Raw genomic sequence first — 17,701 nt, 5'->3', positions numbered from 1 at the left:
TTACAGAAGGATCTTGACTTCTTCAAACTGAATGCTGTAGGCACGTTGTTTGGCTTTGATTCCGACAGTAGCCACTCATGTACATGAGGATAGATTTTGTTTTGAGTACTGACCCATGGCAATGTTCCTGACTTAATATCAGTGCATTTTGGAAAACTGGTGGCAGACAAGGACTTTGAAATGTATCCTATTATCTACACTTTGCTTTTGCAAACAATCACATTGTTTAACTTGATGATCTACAGAAAATATTTTATAGTAACTGGGTGTTAATCTCATCATGCCCCCTCAAAAAAAAACACATTGGAATGAATTGTCAACAGAATGCAACTTCAAAACTATTCTACATTAACATTTCATAGATGATTCCATGATGTGATGTAATCAAGCAAGTTTTTTTTATTTTGACTTTTTTCTGCCCTTAGTCCTCCTGTTTTGAACATGAGGACTTGCAGTGGAATATGATTCCATGGGGACTGGCATCTCCTGCAACTGGATGTTTGTCCTGCTTTAGATCTGGACAATGGTAGTCAGCAGGTATAATGACATGGAATCATCACAGCTAAGCCTGATCTGTCCCAGCACACACACACCCAATCCTGGAACCATCCAGTTCTGTGTGCCCAGTGCCACCACATGCTGGTACACTTACAGATTTTGTGATAGGTTGGTAGAAATGTGCTTTGAAATTGATAACTTGAGTAAAGCCAGTTGCTATTTTGGGGAAGAAATACATGCTAAATTCCCTCTTGTCTGAATTAATTACAGGACCAAACGTGAGCAGGAGGTAGCTGAGCTGAAGAAGGCCATTGAAGAAGAGACCAAGGCCCATGAAGTTCAAATCCAGGATATCCGCCAGAGACACAGCACTGCTCTGGAGGAGGTCTCCGAACAACTTGAACAAGCCAAGAGAGTCAGTACCTTGAACTATCCTTGCTTTCAAAAAATAATTGCGTTTTGAAATTGAATCATAGAATGCTGCAGCACAGAAACATGCCATTGAGCCCATTTAAGATGGAGATGCTTTTAGCACAATCTGTGCGTGCAACGAAACATTTGGCTCCAATTTAAATTGGCAGATGTTGGGAAATGGGTAGAGATGATTGGCAAATGTACAAAATATTTTTCATATCAGTAACTAGTTGCTAACAATGAGCAATGGTTGCCAAGAATTTATAAGAACACTTGGGCTGAGAACAAGTATCACACAATATAGCATAAAATGGTTTCAGGAGGTGCCCAGAATTATTTCTCTCAAATCTTTTGTTCTCTGCTACAATGAGCTACATTTTATTACCTTAGCCATTAAAGTTCTGGTGAACACTTATACAAGTGTGAACATGCACGCAAGTTTAAGTATAATCACCTTTATCAATTCTTCTTTCCACTTTTTATAAACAGCACAAAGGCAACTTGGAGAAGAGCAAACAGTGCTTGGAAAATGATAACAAAGAGTTGGCCAGTGAGGTGAAGAGTTTGCAGCACACAAAAGCTGATTCGGAGCATAAAAGGAAGAAGCTTGAATCTCATGTACAGGAGCTCCAAATCAAGTATACAGAAAGTGAAAAGGCAAAGTCTGAGCTTTTTGATAAAACACTCAAGCTTCAGGTAAGACAAAACTTTACTTTAACTTGTTTGGTGTCCCATACGAATACTAAAATTTGCACTAGTTGAACCACAATAAATGGTAGACCATTTTCTGTACTTTGGAATATGTTGGATTCTGGTTCTTTATCTCTGACTGCTTGTCATTGAATTGAATTTAATTGAAGTGCTTGAATGGGTTTGCTTGTGTTTTTTACAATATTTGCTGATTTTTCAGTTAATAGTTCTGCATTAAATTAAGAAACACACTTTATTGTCTTTGGTGCAGTGGCACGTCATTTTAGTCTTAAAACACCCACTGAAAATGATGGGCATATATGACACATGGGAGGTCGTTAGTAAAGGCAACCTTTACTATTCTAAAAATAACCTGTTTGTATATTCATTGAGTCCAGATTTAGTTAGCTTTTGACAATCTTGAACACTTATGGAAGATACTAAATAAACCACAATTACTCGTCAGAATTTTTATAAAATGTAATTTCCTATTATCTGATGGGGACAATTAGAAAGAGGTGGCAGTAGACTAGAATATGCACCTATTGTCCATGATCTGGCCCTGAAAAGCTTTTAGCGTTATAAATATAGAATTAAGATTGGGGTTAAGTAGATTTGCTTGTCAAATAAAAAACTGAGACCTGAGATTTGTTTTGCAAAGAGGTACACCGTGTAAATATAACTATCGCTTTTCTTAGAATGAATTGGACAATGCCTCTGGGCTTCTCGAGGAAGCTGAGAAAAAAGCAATTAAACTAACCAAAGACACTGCCAATTTGGAATCTGCACTTCAAGATACACAGGTATGTGAACTATCTGTTAAATGAAGTCTTTTAACAAAAATATCAATCTTTAACCAACAGTTCAATTAATTTTCTTTGGTAGGAATGAGGAGAAATGGATCACTTCATATAGAGGGTAGCAATGTCCGGGAAGGAGTGCTTGAGCTAAATAGGAATCTTGGAATGTTCCCCTTTCATTACCAAGAGTGGCTGCTTCATGCAAAACACACCCTATTATAGAAACCTAAATACAAATATTAAGGGATATAGGGATAGTTCAGGAAAGTGGAATTGAGGTCGAGATCAGCCATAATATTGAATGGCAGAGCAGGCTCGCGGGGCCGAATAGCTACCTCCTGCTACTGTTATGTTCTTAAATGTCCGTGTTTGAGCTCGTACCCTGTGGATAAAATAAAACGTTGCATTTTATTGGGTAATTGTTCTTGGCCAACTGTGGGTTGAGGGATAAAATTGCAGGGCTGTTTTTACTCCTATTAAAGCTGATTCTTGCAGCCTGGGAAAGTCTACTTTCTATCTTTAAAAAAAAAATAATAGCTTTGTGAATTGGCAGGGTGGGGGAAGAGATGCTATGGAAGGAAAGTAGTAGTTTTTTGAATTTCACTGACATTTTGACATTTTTAACTTCGATGACTTAACCTGCCACAACTTGAAGGTGTTTTTTTTTTTTGCAGTAATCAATGGCATCCAGCATTTTGTCTCATTTTACTAATCACCAACAAAATCACTAATTTAGCAATGAGGTTCAAGTATACCTACATAAATATAGTTTTTGTCTAAATATTTTACTTGTTAATAGGAGCTGCTTCAGGAGGAGACACGACAGAAGTTGAATCTAAGCAGTCGCATTCGACAGCTGGAAGAAGACAAGAACAATCTCCAAGAACAGCAAGAGGAAGAGGAGGAAGTAAAGAAGAACCTTGAAAAACAGCTAGCAACTCTCCATATGCAGGTTTGTTGCTGGACCATATGGGAACAACTCCAGTTGTAGTTATTAGACCTGCGGAATCAGTATTGCTTTTTATAGACGAATAAATGTCTATGGAATTAAATTGACTGACACCAATTCAAATACAAGTTCAAATCAAAATAGTCAAAATGCCTTAACAGCAGATTAGAATAGATTACCATAGAAAAGGCAAGGTTGTGAAAATGGTATTAGCTAACACTCTTTTCTTGCCATGTTTAGTGACAACTCTGCACAGCACAAAATATAAAAACTGATAGCAAGAGTTTCTATAGGTATATTAAAAAGGAAAAGTGGCTAAAGTAAATGTTGGTCCCCTAGAGGACGAGACTGGGGAACACTGAGATGGCAGAAACTCTGAACAAATATTTTGCATCAGTCTTTACAGTAAGGACACTAACAATATTCCATCAGTGGCTAGTCAAGGGGCTATGGGGGGAGTAACTTGACACAATCATCACTAAGGAGGTGGTACTCAGTAAGATAATGGGACTAAAGGCAGATAAATCCCCTGGACCTGATGGCTTGCATCCTAGGGTCTTAAGAGAAGTAGCGGCAGGGATTGTGGATGCATTTGATTGTAATTTACCAAAATTCCCTGGATTCTGGGGAGGCCCCAGCAGATTGGAAAACTGCAAATGTGACGCCCCTATTAAAAAAAAAAAGGCAGACAAAAAGCAGGAAACTATAGACCAGTTAGCCTAATCTGTAGTTGGGAAAATGTTGGAGTCCATTATTAAAGAAGCAGTAGCAGGACAGTTGGATAAGCAAAATTTGGTCAGGCAGAGTCAGCATGGATTTATGAAGGGGATGTCATGTTTGACAAATTTGCTGGAGTTCTTTGAGGATGTAATGCACAGGGTGGATAAAGGGAAACCAGTGGATGTGGTGTATTTGGACTTCCAGAAGGCATTTGACAAGGTGCCACATAAAAGGTTACTGGACAAGATAAAAGATCATGGGGTTGGGGGTAATAGCATGGATAGAGGATTGGCTAACTAACAGAACAGAGTGTCAGGATAAATGGCTCATTCTCTGGTTGGCAACCAGTAACTAGTGGGACGCCGCAGGGATCCGTGCTGGGACCCCAACTATTTACAATCTACATTAACGACTTGGAAGAAGAGACTGAGTAACATAGCCAAGTTTGCTGATACAAAGAAGGGAGGAAAAGCAATGTGAGGAGGACACACAATCTGCAAAAGGACAAAGACAGGCTAAGTGAGTGGGCAAAAATTTGGTAGATGGAGTATAATGTTGGAAAGTGAGAGGTCATGCACTTTGGCAGAAAAAAAAAATCAGAGCAAGTTATTATTTAAATGGAGAAAGATTGCAGAGTGCTGCAGTACAGTGGGTCTTGGGGATACTTGTGCATGAAACACAAAAAGATGGTCTGCAGGTACAGCAAGTGATCAGGAAGGCCAATGGTATCTTTGCCTTTTAATGCAAAGGGGATGGAGTATAAAAACAGGGAAGTTTTTCTACAGCTATACAAGGTATTGGTGAGGCCACACCTGGAATACTGCATGCAGTTTTGGTTTTCATATTTACAAAAGGATATACTTGCTTTGGAGGCAGTTCAGAGAAGGTTCACTAGATTGATTCTAGGATGAGGGGGTTGACTTGAGGAAAAGGTTGAGTAGGTTGGGCCTCTACTCATTGGAATTCAGAAGAATGAGAGGTGATCTTATTGAAACATAAGATTGAGGAGTCTTGACAAGGTTAATGCAGAGGATGTTTCCACTGGTGGGGGAGATGAGAACTAGAGGGCATGATCTTAGAGGCATGATGAGAAATTTCTTTGAGGGTTGTAAATCTGTGGAATTCATTGCCTCAGAGCTGTGGAAGCTGGGACATTGAATACATTTATGACAGAAATAGACAGTTTCTTGAGAGGGGAATAAGGGATTATGTGGAGCGGTGGGGAAGTGGAGCTGAGTCCATGATCAGATCAACCATGATATTGAATGGTGGAGCAGGCTCGAGGGGCCGTATGGCCTACTCCTGTTCCTATTATGTTATGCAAGACTGGTGTTCACCAAGCAATTTGGTCTATGAATCGTATTGAGTTTAACCTCATCACTTTTGGAAATTGTACTGGGGAAAAAGTTGCCAAAAACCCCACGTATTTGTCAAATAACAAATTATACTTCCTGTTTAAATATTTTTATAATTGTATTCTAGGTCATACACTGGAGTATGGTTTTGTATTTCAAAGATGTAAAATTGTGGCATTGCAAAAATGTGTCACTGAATTCCAAAATGGAAGTTAAGTGCAATATGTGATCTGCTTTGTAACTTAGCTGGTTGATGCAAAGAAGAAAGTGGATGAGGACGTGGGTACCATCGATGGCCTGGAAGAAGCCAAAAGGAAACTTCAGAAGGATGTAGAGGCTCTCAATCAGCGCTTTGAGGAGAAAGCAGTGGCCTATGATAAGATGGAGAAGACCAAAAACCGTCTTCAACAGGAACTTGATGATCTTTTGGTAGACCTAGACCATCAACGCCAAATTGTTTCCAACCTTGAGAAAAAACAGAAAAAATTTGATCAGGTCCGTTCCTTTGACTACTTGATTTACTCAAGTGAAATAGCAACAAATGGGTTTTAAATGCAGCAAAATTATTGATTCAACGGGCTCAATTTTGCTCAACCCCTTTTTTTTTTGGCGCACTTGCTTTAACCATGCTGGAAACGGTGCCGGAAAAAGGTCGCCCCATCCTGGACGCTCTTCCGAGCCCCTGCATTGGGGGGGGGGGCGGAGCAACAGGCCAGTGCCGGCGTCTGCGCGCATGCTCCTGCCCTCCCAGCGTGTCCTGTGGGCTCTGAGACGGACCCGATGTTCTCTGCCCCTATCCCCGGCTGAAGGATGCCCCAATCTCGCCGCACCCTATCCCCGGCCGAGTGGCCTCCCGCACTGTCTAGCCGACCCGCTGAGTTCAGGTTTATTTTTTATTTATTGATGGTTGTGCTTGAGAGTTTGGGGGGGGGGGGGGGGGGAGATTGTTTTTAAAAAAAAAAAAACTTGATTCTGGCATAAAGGTAGGATTACTTTTTTATTTGTTATTGATTGATTGCTTATTACTTTTTGTGCTTTTAGTGCTTTGTAAGTCTTGGTGCTTTAACTGTACTAACCTACACTTTTTTTTTTTAAAACTGTCTGCGATTTTTCAGAGCTGGCCACATACACTGACTTAAGTCGATTTGGAGTAAGTTTATAAATGGGCAAAACTGCTGTAAGTGGCTGAGAGTGCCCCCTTTTGGGGGGGGGGGGGGGGGAAACTGAACTAACAAATTGTACCTAACTGACTTACTCGAGCAAATTTTTTGGGGAAAATGGCATTTTTTAACTTATGCCAGAAAGAACAACTTAATCCAAAAAAAATGATGCAAGTCATGGCCAAAATTGGGTCCAACAATTTTATGGTTCTGCATACTGGTTAGCCAAATTTAAATATACATTCCTATGGCACTCGAGGGGACTATAGTTTAACAGCTTCTCTATACTTTATGATCTTTGCACATCTGTACTGTCATTCTGTTGAAATTACTAAATTGGCAGAACCTAAATAGCATTAAAACAATTGCATTTGAAATATCATTTCATGGAATTCTGAATGGATTTTAAACTAACTTTCATATTACCTTAAATGTTAAGTTATAGATGGCTATCTTTCTGCAGTTTGGGGATTGTTGCCACTTCTTAACTGCAAATTAACATTGATATGTTTGGTAGATGTTGGCTGAGGAAAAGAATATTTCTGCTCGATATGCTGAGGAAAGGGATAGGGCCGAGGCTGAAGCCAGAGAAAAGGAGACAAAGACCCTGTCGTTAACCCGATCTCTGGATGAAGCTCTTGAAGCTAAAGAAGAGCTGGAAAGGCACAACAAGCAACTCCGTGCTGAAATGGAGGATCTGATGAGCTCCAAGGATGATGTGGGCAAGAATGTAAGTTGATTTAGAATACATTATTGAATAGTGCATAATAAGTAAAATAAACTTGATTAGTTTGTACTTTATTTCATCTAGCCTTCATATAATGGCTCCGATTAGCAGTAGTCCAATCACCAGTGGTTGAGTTTTATAAAGAACTTATATAGATTAACATTTTACTACATAGCAAGTGTATTGTAAATAGCAGCATTGCAGTTACAACAGTGTTTGTCATTTCCATTTAGAATTTTTATTAAGACTGTCCCAAGTCACCTTAATGTTTGTTTTTATGCTTGAAAGGACTTGACATTAAGCAATGAGTGGGTATGTGAAGTACTTTATTTAAATTTTGTGTATAGAACTAATTTTAAGTCATGCAGGATACAGTTTTGTAAGTTTAAAATGCAGTTGTATGAGCAGCAACCACTTATGCAATAGAACACATATTGCATATATTGGAAAACTGCTAAATTTTAAGAATGGACAATGATGAGGGAGCAAAAGGGAACCAATGAGTGAAAATCAAGAACTTACCATTTTGTTACAAGCAGTCTGAGTAAATAGTACCGGATAGGTCCTTGATTTGATTGTACCTAGATTGCAAGACAATTGACTATTTTTGCCATTTGCATTGGAAATTGTGGAAAGACTTCAGTACAAAGATCAATACTAATTATTGAATACTAAAAATGCTAGCTTGAAATCTAAATGGTGACCATATAATAGAATGAGTGTATACTTTCTCCCAGTATTCATTGTGGCAATTTCAGGAGTTATTCCTAGAATAATATTCATTTTATGTATGTGTAGATATGAATTTTCATTTTACAGCACGAACCTTGCCTGAAGTCAGAACCCCAATAAATTCCCATTCCGAATGGGAATGATTCACTGGGAATATGAGCACTTTTCGATTAAGCCATCAAATTAAATCTGAATAAATCACGTGCCTAATTAGTTTAGTTATCACTTTACATCTGCAGCCATTTTAGAATTCAAATATTAACTCGAATATTTTTTCTTAAACATAAAATCCAAATTTTAAAAAATTCTAATGACATTACAGTACACGCTTGCTTTAATGTTGGGTATGATATTATTTTAGTTTCACCATACATAAATCAGGAAGGCTGTTTTGGATGCTTTAGTCCTGTTTCAAGCAAGGTTTGTACTGATGTGATGCTAATTTAAAGACTAGTACAAATCAAATGTTGCTGAAATGGTATAAACATATACACACCTGCTGATTTGAAGACATTTGACATCACACTAGTAAACACCTAGGTGTTTGCATTGATGTGCCAAAGAACTGGCATGGGAGATATTTTAATTGGCAAGCGAAGATGAGTCTTGCCTCCATTTTGGGGGAAATATTGGGCTTCAGAGATGTCCAGTTATTGCAATGGAGGCCGCTAGCTATTGAAGACCAATTTTGTGACCATGGAGTAGATCGGGAGTTCATCTATAAATAGCAGTGTCTGATGCTGTTGTTTCCATAATGGTAGGTGCATGAACTGGAAAAGTCCAAGCGGGCCCTGGAGCAGCAGGTGGAGGAGATGAGGACTCAGCTTGAGGAACTGGAGGATGAGCTGCAGGCCACTGAAGATGCTAAGCTTCGTTTGGAGGTCAATATGCAGGCCATGAAAGCCCAGTTTGAGCGAGACCTGCAGGCCAGGGATGAGCAGAATGAAGAGAAGAGGAGAATGTTAGTTAAACAGGTAAATTAATTAGTGCACTCTAACTTCTTCCAGCAAGACATTCTTTCTAATATCGTCGTATATATTATCACAAGGTAAATTGGTGAAATGTATAGCTTGGAGTAATAGCTTTCATAGCCTCTTGTGCCAAAATTTAAAATAGAGGTGTTAACAGTCCAGTGGATCCACTGTCACAACTTCAGCAGGAGCTGGCTTGAATGGCTGCAAACTGGACTGTGACTCAGATACACCAGGTTCCAGGCTTCCCCCTCCAATTTCCTGTATAGTCTTGTGCGGGCGGAGTGTCCATCCACCCAGGGCTGAGGATGCAAAGGCAAAATTGGGAATTCCTTTTTGTCAAACTATTTTGTATTTAGTATTGAGAAATTGGACGTTTTAGCCTAGCTGTTTAGCAGTTCATTAAGTCAAGTAACATTAATGCTCCTGTCACTTAAACTAGTCCTCAGTTGTGCTGCTAAATGTAATGGGGCTGTAAAATAATGCTATCCCGAAGAACAACAAATATAAGTGAATCTGACATTTTGGCTTTAGGTCTGAAGTTCGCGTACTCTGCAATGTCACCTTACTATAGGAGGCTGCATATGGGTTTCGTGACTTCAGGGCAGAAAATAGAGCAGTGAACATGAGATTAATTCTGTAAACCCATAGGTTCGTGAACTTGAGGCAGAGCTAGAAGATGAACGGAAGCAGCGAGCACAAGCTGTTGCTGCGAGGAAGAAACTAGAGATGGACCTGAAAGATCTGGAAGCACAGATTGAAGCCGCTAACAAGAGTCGTGATGAGGCAATCAAACAGCTCCGCAGACTTCAGGTAATTTTACTATTGCATAAATTGTCTCTACCACCAAATGTATCTTTGGTTTCCAACCAAGTTAAACATTTCATTACTATTCTAAATAAACGGCACACTGCAGTAGCTAGCTTACTTTTGAAGTCATCGCCGTTGTATAGTTAAAAGCGGCAGCCAATTGCGCACAGTAAGGGCTCGCAATGAATGGCCAGATAAGCTATTTTGTTGCAGTGCTTGAGGGAGGAACGTTATGCAGGACACCAGGGAAACTTTCTGCCCCTCAACAGTGCCATGGAGTTTCTTAACACCCACTGGAGCAATCGTCAGTTAATGTTTCATCTGAAAGGCAGCGTCTTCACAATGCAGCAGTCCCTCAGAACTGTGCTTAAGTATTGGCCTTGATTATGTGCCCAAGTCCATAAAGGAACTTCAACCCACAACCTTCTGCACTGGCACTAACTTGTACCTAAGTAGAATGGAACTTGTTCTTGTCAATCGTTGTTTTATTTTGTGACTCTGATAACGCAGATGGATTTGATAGGATCTTAAATTTTTTTTCCCATATAAAGTCACTGCAAAATTACAAAACCCGAGACGTTTATGGGAAAGATCCAAGGTGCATTTTCACACTTAGCCCAGAGAAATATGGGTAATTGATAGTTATTCACTTCATTTAAAATTACTTCTAAATTTACACACACAGGATTGACATAGATGTAATCGTGTAAAGAATTAAAATAAACCATTCTCTTGAAACCTTTTCAGGCACAGATGAAAGACTATCAACGTGAGCTGGAAGAGGCTCGTGTTTCCAGAGATGAGATCTTTGCTCAGTCAAAGGAGAATGAAAAGAAACTGAAAAGTCTGGAGGCAGAAATTCTACAGCTTCATGAGGTTTGTTGGTACAATCTACCATATTGTACATGCACATGCCTGTCCATCATTGCTGGTGTTAAACGAGCTAAAGCCTGTCTGGTGTTTCCAGGAATATCTATGCAGATGAAAATCTCATGTATAATGCTACTGATCAAATTGTGCATAGAAATATCTGCAAATTTGAGACACCATACAAATGAACTCTGGGTCTAATCATTTAGGTAACTGGTAAGCTCTTAATTCATCTAAATGTACAGAAATCTTTGGGTGTGACCTACAACAATTCTGAGGCCAGTTGCTGGAGGGGGAGGAACAAAACTCTGAAAGATTTGAGCTTCCAACTACAACAAACTATATTGAGCTGCCTTGACTGTTGAAGTTGTGTATTTATGGACAGAAATATATTGTTTGTAAATCTTGCACAGCAGTATGACTGACCCAAAAAGTCTCCCTTGGAAGAATTTTTCTGTGTCTTCAGTATCGGAGCAACTGATTATTTCAAGATGCATGAATTGGCCAGACAAAACTTGAATACTAGAATTTTAACAAATCAATTGCCTATCAGCATTAAAAATTCACTATTGACGTGGATAACATAATAGAGAGCAATATATCCAAGTTTGCTGATGACACAAATTGCTATAGTAAGCAGTGTAGACGGGAACATAAAATTACAAAGACATCGATAGATGGGCAAAACTGTGGCTGATGAATTTCAACACTGGTAAATGTGAGGTCATCCATTTTGGACCTAACCAGGACAGATCCAAATAATTTTTTTTAAATGGTGAAAAACTAGGAACAGCGATGGTCCAAAGAGATTTAGGGATCCATGTATACAGATCACTAAAATATAATAGTCTTGTACAAAAAATAATCAAAGATTAGTGGAATGTTAGCCTTTATAACTTGAAGGATAGAATATAAAAATGAGGACATTTTGCTACAGTTATGCAAAACCCTGGTTCGATCACAGTTGAGTGTGTATAATTCAGGGCTTGGATATATTGGCCTTTGAAGGAGTGAAGTGCAAATTCACCAGAATGTTATCAAGACTTTGAGGGTAGATTTATGAGGAGATTAAATAAACTTTGTATTCCCTGGAATATAGAAGATTGAGTGATTTATTTGAGGTTTTTCGGAATTTGTAAGGAATTGAGGGTGAATAGAGAAACTTTTTCCATTGGTGAGGGGGCCTAGGACAAGTGAATATTACCTTAAAATCGGAGCCAGGCCATTTGGGGGAGAACATGGGGAAACGCATCTACACACGAAGGGTGGTCGAAGTGTGGAACACTCTCCCATAAAGAGCAGTAGGTGCTAGCTCAAATAATTTAAAATCAGAGATCGATAGATTTTTGCTAGCTAAGGGTATTGAGAGATGTGGAGCCTGGGTGGATGGAGTTGGGATACAAAGCTAGGTGGGACAGTAAGCTGTGAGGAGGATGCAAAGGGATGTTGAGTTATTCACTTTTTAGTAGGAAGAATAGAAAAACAGACTTTTTTTTTTAAAAATAGTGACAAACTTTTAAATGTTTGTTCAGGGATTTGGGTGTCCTTGTACAAGAAACACAAAGTTAGCATGCAGGGTGCAGCAAGCAATTAGGAAGGCAAATGGCATATTGGCCTTTATTGCAAGGGGGTTGCAGTACAAGAGTAAGGAAATCTTACGACAATTGTACAGGACTTTGGTGAGAACACCTGGAGCAATGTGCACAGTTTTGGCCTCCTTATTTAAGAGGACATACTTGCCTTGGAGGTGGTACGACAAAGATTCACAAGATTTATTCCTGGGATTGGGAGAGGGGGAAGGAGAGTGGTGGGCCTTGTCCTTGTCCCATGATGGATTGAACAGAATAGGTCTAAGAATGAGATGATCTCATTGAAACATACAAGATTTTGAAGGGGCTTGACCAGGTAGATGTTGAGGTTGTTTCTCCTGGCTAGAGTGTCTAGAACTAGGAAGCAAAATCTTGCAAGCAGTTGGCCATTTAAGACTGATGAGGTGGAATTTTTTCACTCGAGCGTTGTAAATCCCTTTCCCAGAGGGATGCTCACTCATTGAATATATTCAAGGCTGAAATGGATGGATATTTGGACTCCAAGGGATATGGGAATGAGGTCAAAGATCTGGTATTGCATGGCGGTACAGGCTTGAGGGACTGTATGCTGTTGTACTCTTATTTCTTGTCTTGTACAGATCAACCATGATATTCAATGGAAGAACAGGCTCAAGAGCTGAATAGCCTACTCCTGTTTCTATAAAAAGCCTACAACCCGATTTTTAACTTGTTTTTTTTTGACAAACGGTAGCGAAACGTGAAAATTACAGTTTACATTGCGCTACCATTTGTAGGCTGAACTTTCGGCCTTTACATCTGCACATGGGGCGCATTGGTAAAGGAGACATTCCACGATTATTCGCGGCGCAAAACGCGAGTTTCAGTAACTTTAGTCTGGGGTCTTGCGCTGCAAGAGGCTTGGGGGAGTAAATCAAAAAAACATTGCAGAAACATTTATAAAACCCTTGGCTACCAAATCGCTGGGAAAAAAAAACTAACTTACCTTTGCAGATTTGCTTACTTACCGCTGCTGGCAGGGCTGCACCTGTCGCTGTACGGGTCGGGAGAGTGCCGAAATTACGACTAACTCAATCCACGTTGCACATCAGCGCACCCCCCCCCCCCCCCCCTGCCAGCAGTACATCCCATTGCCGCTGCAAACGACCCCAGGATCCTGCCCAGGTTTTTGCTGCAGAGGGTCAAATTGCAGCCAAAACCCTCAAATCCGGCCCCAAATGTTGATCGAACTTGGAGCACTACTTTTCATGTGTAGCGTATATTTGAATACTGGCAACATTTCTCTGGATTTATCGCAACATTAAATTGCGCTTTGAGTTGTTGGCCATATTTCTAATTGGGTTGCAATGTGATCAATGCACTTGGAACTAAAGAAACAGCTGTTTTATTCAAGTTTTTAAAATGCCATTCACTTACTGATTTGCGCAGTTGAGCTTCGCAGGGCACTGAACTTGTCTAATTTTTCAGGAACTGGCTGCCTCGGAGAGAGCACGTCGCCATGCAGAGCAGGAACGGGATGAACTGGCAGATGAAATCGCAAACAGCGCATCTGGAAAGTAAGGATGCATGGCACGGGTCCATTGCTCCAGTACTTAGTGCAGCGAGATGTTTATTTAAAGCACTTATCAAATTAAATCCAGAGTTTAAATCTAAATGAAATTCATGTGCCAACAGCAATACAAACTGGGTCTGATACTATCTCCAGAGTTTGCAATTGGCTGAACTTAATACCCAGCTGCAAGATGTTTATAAAGGAACTAAGCACTTCGACGTTGTGTGGTTTTCTTAAGGATATGTGTGTTTCTGTATAATTTAATGTCCAGATATATCATCTGGTTTGTCTTTAATTGTAAAATTCCGATGTTTTGATTTTTACTTAATTTATTTGGCTGCGCCTACAGATTTATCTGAAATGCACTGGTCCTTATGTAGATTTTGATATAAATGCACAAACTTGGCCTGTTGCCATGTTTGAGTGTCTTTGGTTGCCACATGAAATTTAATCATGGTTGTGTTTTACCCCAAGACCAAAATCTTTCCTCCCAGATGTTTCCCCTTCCTTTTCCTCTGGTGCTGTTCCACATGTACCAGATCTGGTTCTGGCCCAAGTAGTCATGTTTGCTCTCTTCCTTGCGTAGACTAAGACTGCGAGTTCCAGTAGGCTATTTGACTTGTCATTACAGCAACGTCTGATCTGGTCCTTGACCAATGTGTTTATTCAAGCACTTTCCACTAGAGGTCATGAAACAGTAATCAGCAGTAGAAATCCTGGACACAAGACTATTCTTTAAATCACATAAATACAACTCTGGAGAAGGGGAAACATTTTCCACGCAACATAGGCATATGCCCCAGTTTAATAAATTCTGGCAAAACCATGTACTAGTTATGTGCATGAAAATATCATGCCATTGCAGATAGGCAGCGCTGCATATAGTTTCCTATCCCCAGCTGTATAAGCCTCCTCATTGGACCACTTTGTCCTGTTGGAGTTGCTGGAGACTAGGCTCAGTTAGGTTGTAGAATAGCACCAGCAACCAATCCTGTTCTCTCCTGACAGCTGTGTAAAAAGTAACTTGAAATGGGCAAGCAATGTACAGATGAAAGGCACCTACTGAAATTTTACACTTGACACTTTGAGGACTCATTGAACCAAAATAAGCCAGTACATCAATATTTGGATCTGTACCACTGACCTTGGCTTGAAAAACTGCAAAATACAGTAGCCTATTCATGGCTCTTCACAATTACAGTCCAAATGTTCCTTGGGTATCATTGCAAAGAGCAGAGGTAGGATACTTGTGCCTTGCAAGATGGGTGGTCTCAGTCAAATATTGTATCCCAAGCTAGTCAGTTTAATTACTGGCCTGGTTATGGAAAAATAATGACTCTTACATCAGTCTCCTATTCCCTATGGTAATTCCTTGGTTAGTTTTCACAGGGCAACTATTAAATGATCTTGGGCAGAATGGTGATGCCCTGCTTTTTCTGGAGTATCTCCAGCTTCTGCTTGGTGGTTTAAACCTGTTTCAGTTTGCTTTACACTGTTGGGTGATCACATGATGCTTTTCTGTTTTATGCCAACTCTTTTGAAACTGCCCAATTATGCGCTCGCTGGTTTCCAATTGGGAGCTTAAATTAGCTATTCACGAATGTACCCTCAGTTCAAACCTCTAAATGAATTTATATTTTAGTTCTTGGGACCTACCCAGAGTCTTTATTCCAAGGTAGTTTTCTAACTTCATTTGAGTCTGGAAATTGCCCCACTGATATATCTACCGTTGCACAATTCAGAAGTGGAATGACTGCCAGATTGAGCTTTTCCTCTGCAGGTTTTGGCAGCAGAAAGAGCAGGTTAAAGCATCTTTCCACTTGTTTTGAAGTTACTTTCTGGGCATTTCTCAATCAGGCTGCACAATGGGATATGCAAAGCTGCTAAAAGGAGAAATACTTGCATGTGAAACATTGCTGTGCACATCAGTTAGCGTTCCCTCCTGTGTAGTGCTTTAATGTAAATAAATCAAAGGTGCTTTTCAAAAGCAAAATTGTTGGGTCCTAACTTCTGTGCATGATACCCCATCTAATTTTCATTTATTTCAGTATGCTTCATTTGAAATGTGAAGAATGCAGATTAAGTTAAATTGCCTAGCTTTGAATTATCTTTATTCTTTGAACTTATTCATGTTCTGAGTACAGGGTAAACTAGAACAATGCTACCCAAGTATTGCTATCAATGACCTGGGCAGGTGAAGGGACAGTGTGCTAACTTGGGGCCATGGGGGGAATGGGTAAGCGGTTAGATAGCTGATTAGCTTTGAATCAAAATAAACTGGCACAGACCATGTGGGTTTAGGACATGTGTAGAATATCAAATGCAACCATTTGCAAGCACATTCCCCAGAACCTAAGCTACACACCTATGGTATAGATGGGTAACTGACCTTGCAAACCTCAACGATTCTAATCTTGACTCGAACTGATCCATTTAATTGCAATAATGTTGGAGCTTATATTTAACCTGAATTCCTTACTACACTGATTCCTCAGGTCTGCTTTATTGGATGAGAAACGTCGCCTGGAGGCTCGTATCGCCCAGTTAGAGGAAGAGCTTGAAGAAGAACAGAGCAACATGGAGCTCCTTAATGATCGATTTCGAAAAACCACCATGCAGGTTTGATAATTGGCAATTAGTTACTCTTGCTGTGCTTGGTCTGACTTGTAAATCTTCCCATTGAAAACATTAGTGATGCAATCAGTGTTTTAGTTTTGAAAACGTTGCCTCCTTGATGGCATTTTATTTAGCATTTTTGCTACCTTATGAATCATGTAACGGTGATAATTCTGCATAATATTTGTTGAGCAGCTTGCACAGTGGAAATTTAGAACCAGTAATTATACAAGTGGAATTAGTAAATGACTGTTCACTTCAATGAAGTAGCTACAACTTCTCAACAAAGGCACTGAAGGAGTTTCACCAAGTATTCATTTCTGTTACTGAATCCTGAAAACCATTGTGTCTCCCACTTGCTGAGTGTTTCTGTGGAGAAACTGTGCAATGACCTTTTGTCACCACATGTCATGCTGTTAAGGTTCTGGATACAATTACATGAACATTTAGGAGTTCTTTGTAGTGTTGCACTGAAGTGCAGTACAGCCACCAATGCACAAAGTTCCTCTTCAGTAGCTGCTTTTATATTGGCTTTAGTGGGATGCTTGGGCTGCTGACTTCTGCAGCTCAGAACCGTTTAAGCACCTAATTCAAACATTCTGCATTTGTTTGTTATCTGGGGAATGGATAATTTTTTTCAAATCTCCCAAAAGCAATAATTCCGAGTTAAGACTGTGATTGTCAGGTCAGATGTTTCAAGTCCCTGAAGCCCTCTTTATTAATTCCTTAAAGTGTAGCTATGGTAATGCAACCCCAAGTGTTACTTTGAATGCCCTGAGCAGGTGAAAGGCCAGTGTGCAAACCAGTTACACTATCCAGTCCCCCATCAAACCTTCATCCCCTCTTTTATGTGGGCTGAATTCCTATTCATCTTGCAACCTCCACATACTAAAAGGAGCACACCAAAAACTTTGGAGGCATCCCTGCTTAGTAACACACATTTCAGCTGTCGGGACCCATTTCCCAACTGGCCTGGATGTTTTATGCAAAGTTGGTTACATACACTGGAGTTTTACTTGAGGCAAATCTTGCCAGCATCTTTCATCAAGTGATCAATCAATAAGATAGCTTTTGTGATCAAGTGCAGTTTTTTGGGTCTAAGAAATGAGCTCAGTGGGTTGCATTGCTTTCTCTCCTTTCAGGCTTCCTTATTTAGTTATCCACTGATTTCAGCTGTGCACAGCAGTTTATTGCTAGGTCAAAGGATTTGGCTTCACTTTTGTACCTATAAAAGGTATTATAAGCCTGCAGATTATTGTGTAAAAGATG

At 39.8% G+C, this 17,701-nt stretch overlaps 1 protein-coding gene across 3 annotated transcripts in view; it reads left to right on the top strand.

Annotated features, from left to right (window-relative positions):
• Positions 1–17,701, top strand: part of LOC139226673 (myosin-10) — a 151,815-nt gene that overhangs the window by 124,384 nt on the left and 9,730 nt on the right. For all 3 annotated transcript variants that reach the window (XM_070857595.1, XM_070857594.1, XM_070857593.1), the window contains 11 exons: positions 769–913; positions 1,402–1,608; positions 2,301–2,405; positions 3,202–3,354; positions 5,673–5,921; positions 7,104–7,316; positions 8,807–9,019; positions 9,668–9,829; positions 10,574–10,702; positions 13,732–13,820; positions 16,312–16,435. In XM_070857595.1, coding sequence (XP_070713696.1) covers positions 769–913; positions 1,402–1,608; positions 2,301–2,405; positions 3,202–3,354; positions 5,673–5,921; positions 7,104–7,316; positions 8,807–9,019; positions 9,668–9,829; positions 10,574–10,702; positions 13,732–13,820; positions 16,312–16,435 — 1,789 coding nt within the window. The remainder of the gene's footprint in view (positions 1–768; positions 914–1,401; positions 1,609–2,300; positions 2,406–3,201; positions 3,355–5,672; positions 5,922–7,103; positions 7,317–8,806; positions 9,020–9,667; positions 9,830–10,573; positions 10,703–13,731; positions 13,821–16,311; positions 16,436–17,701) is intronic.

Source organism: Pristiophorus japonicus, chromosome 16 (genome assembly GCF_044704955.1).
Source record: "Pristiophorus japonicus isolate sPriJap1 chromosome 16, sPriJap1.hap1, whole genome shotgun sequence".
Taxonomy (NCBI): Eukaryota; Metazoa; Chordata; class Chondrichthyes; family Pristiophoridae; genus Pristiophorus; species Pristiophorus japonicus.
Note: the sequence above shows the minus strand (reverse complement) of the source record. Positions and strands in the feature narration are given on the sequence as shown.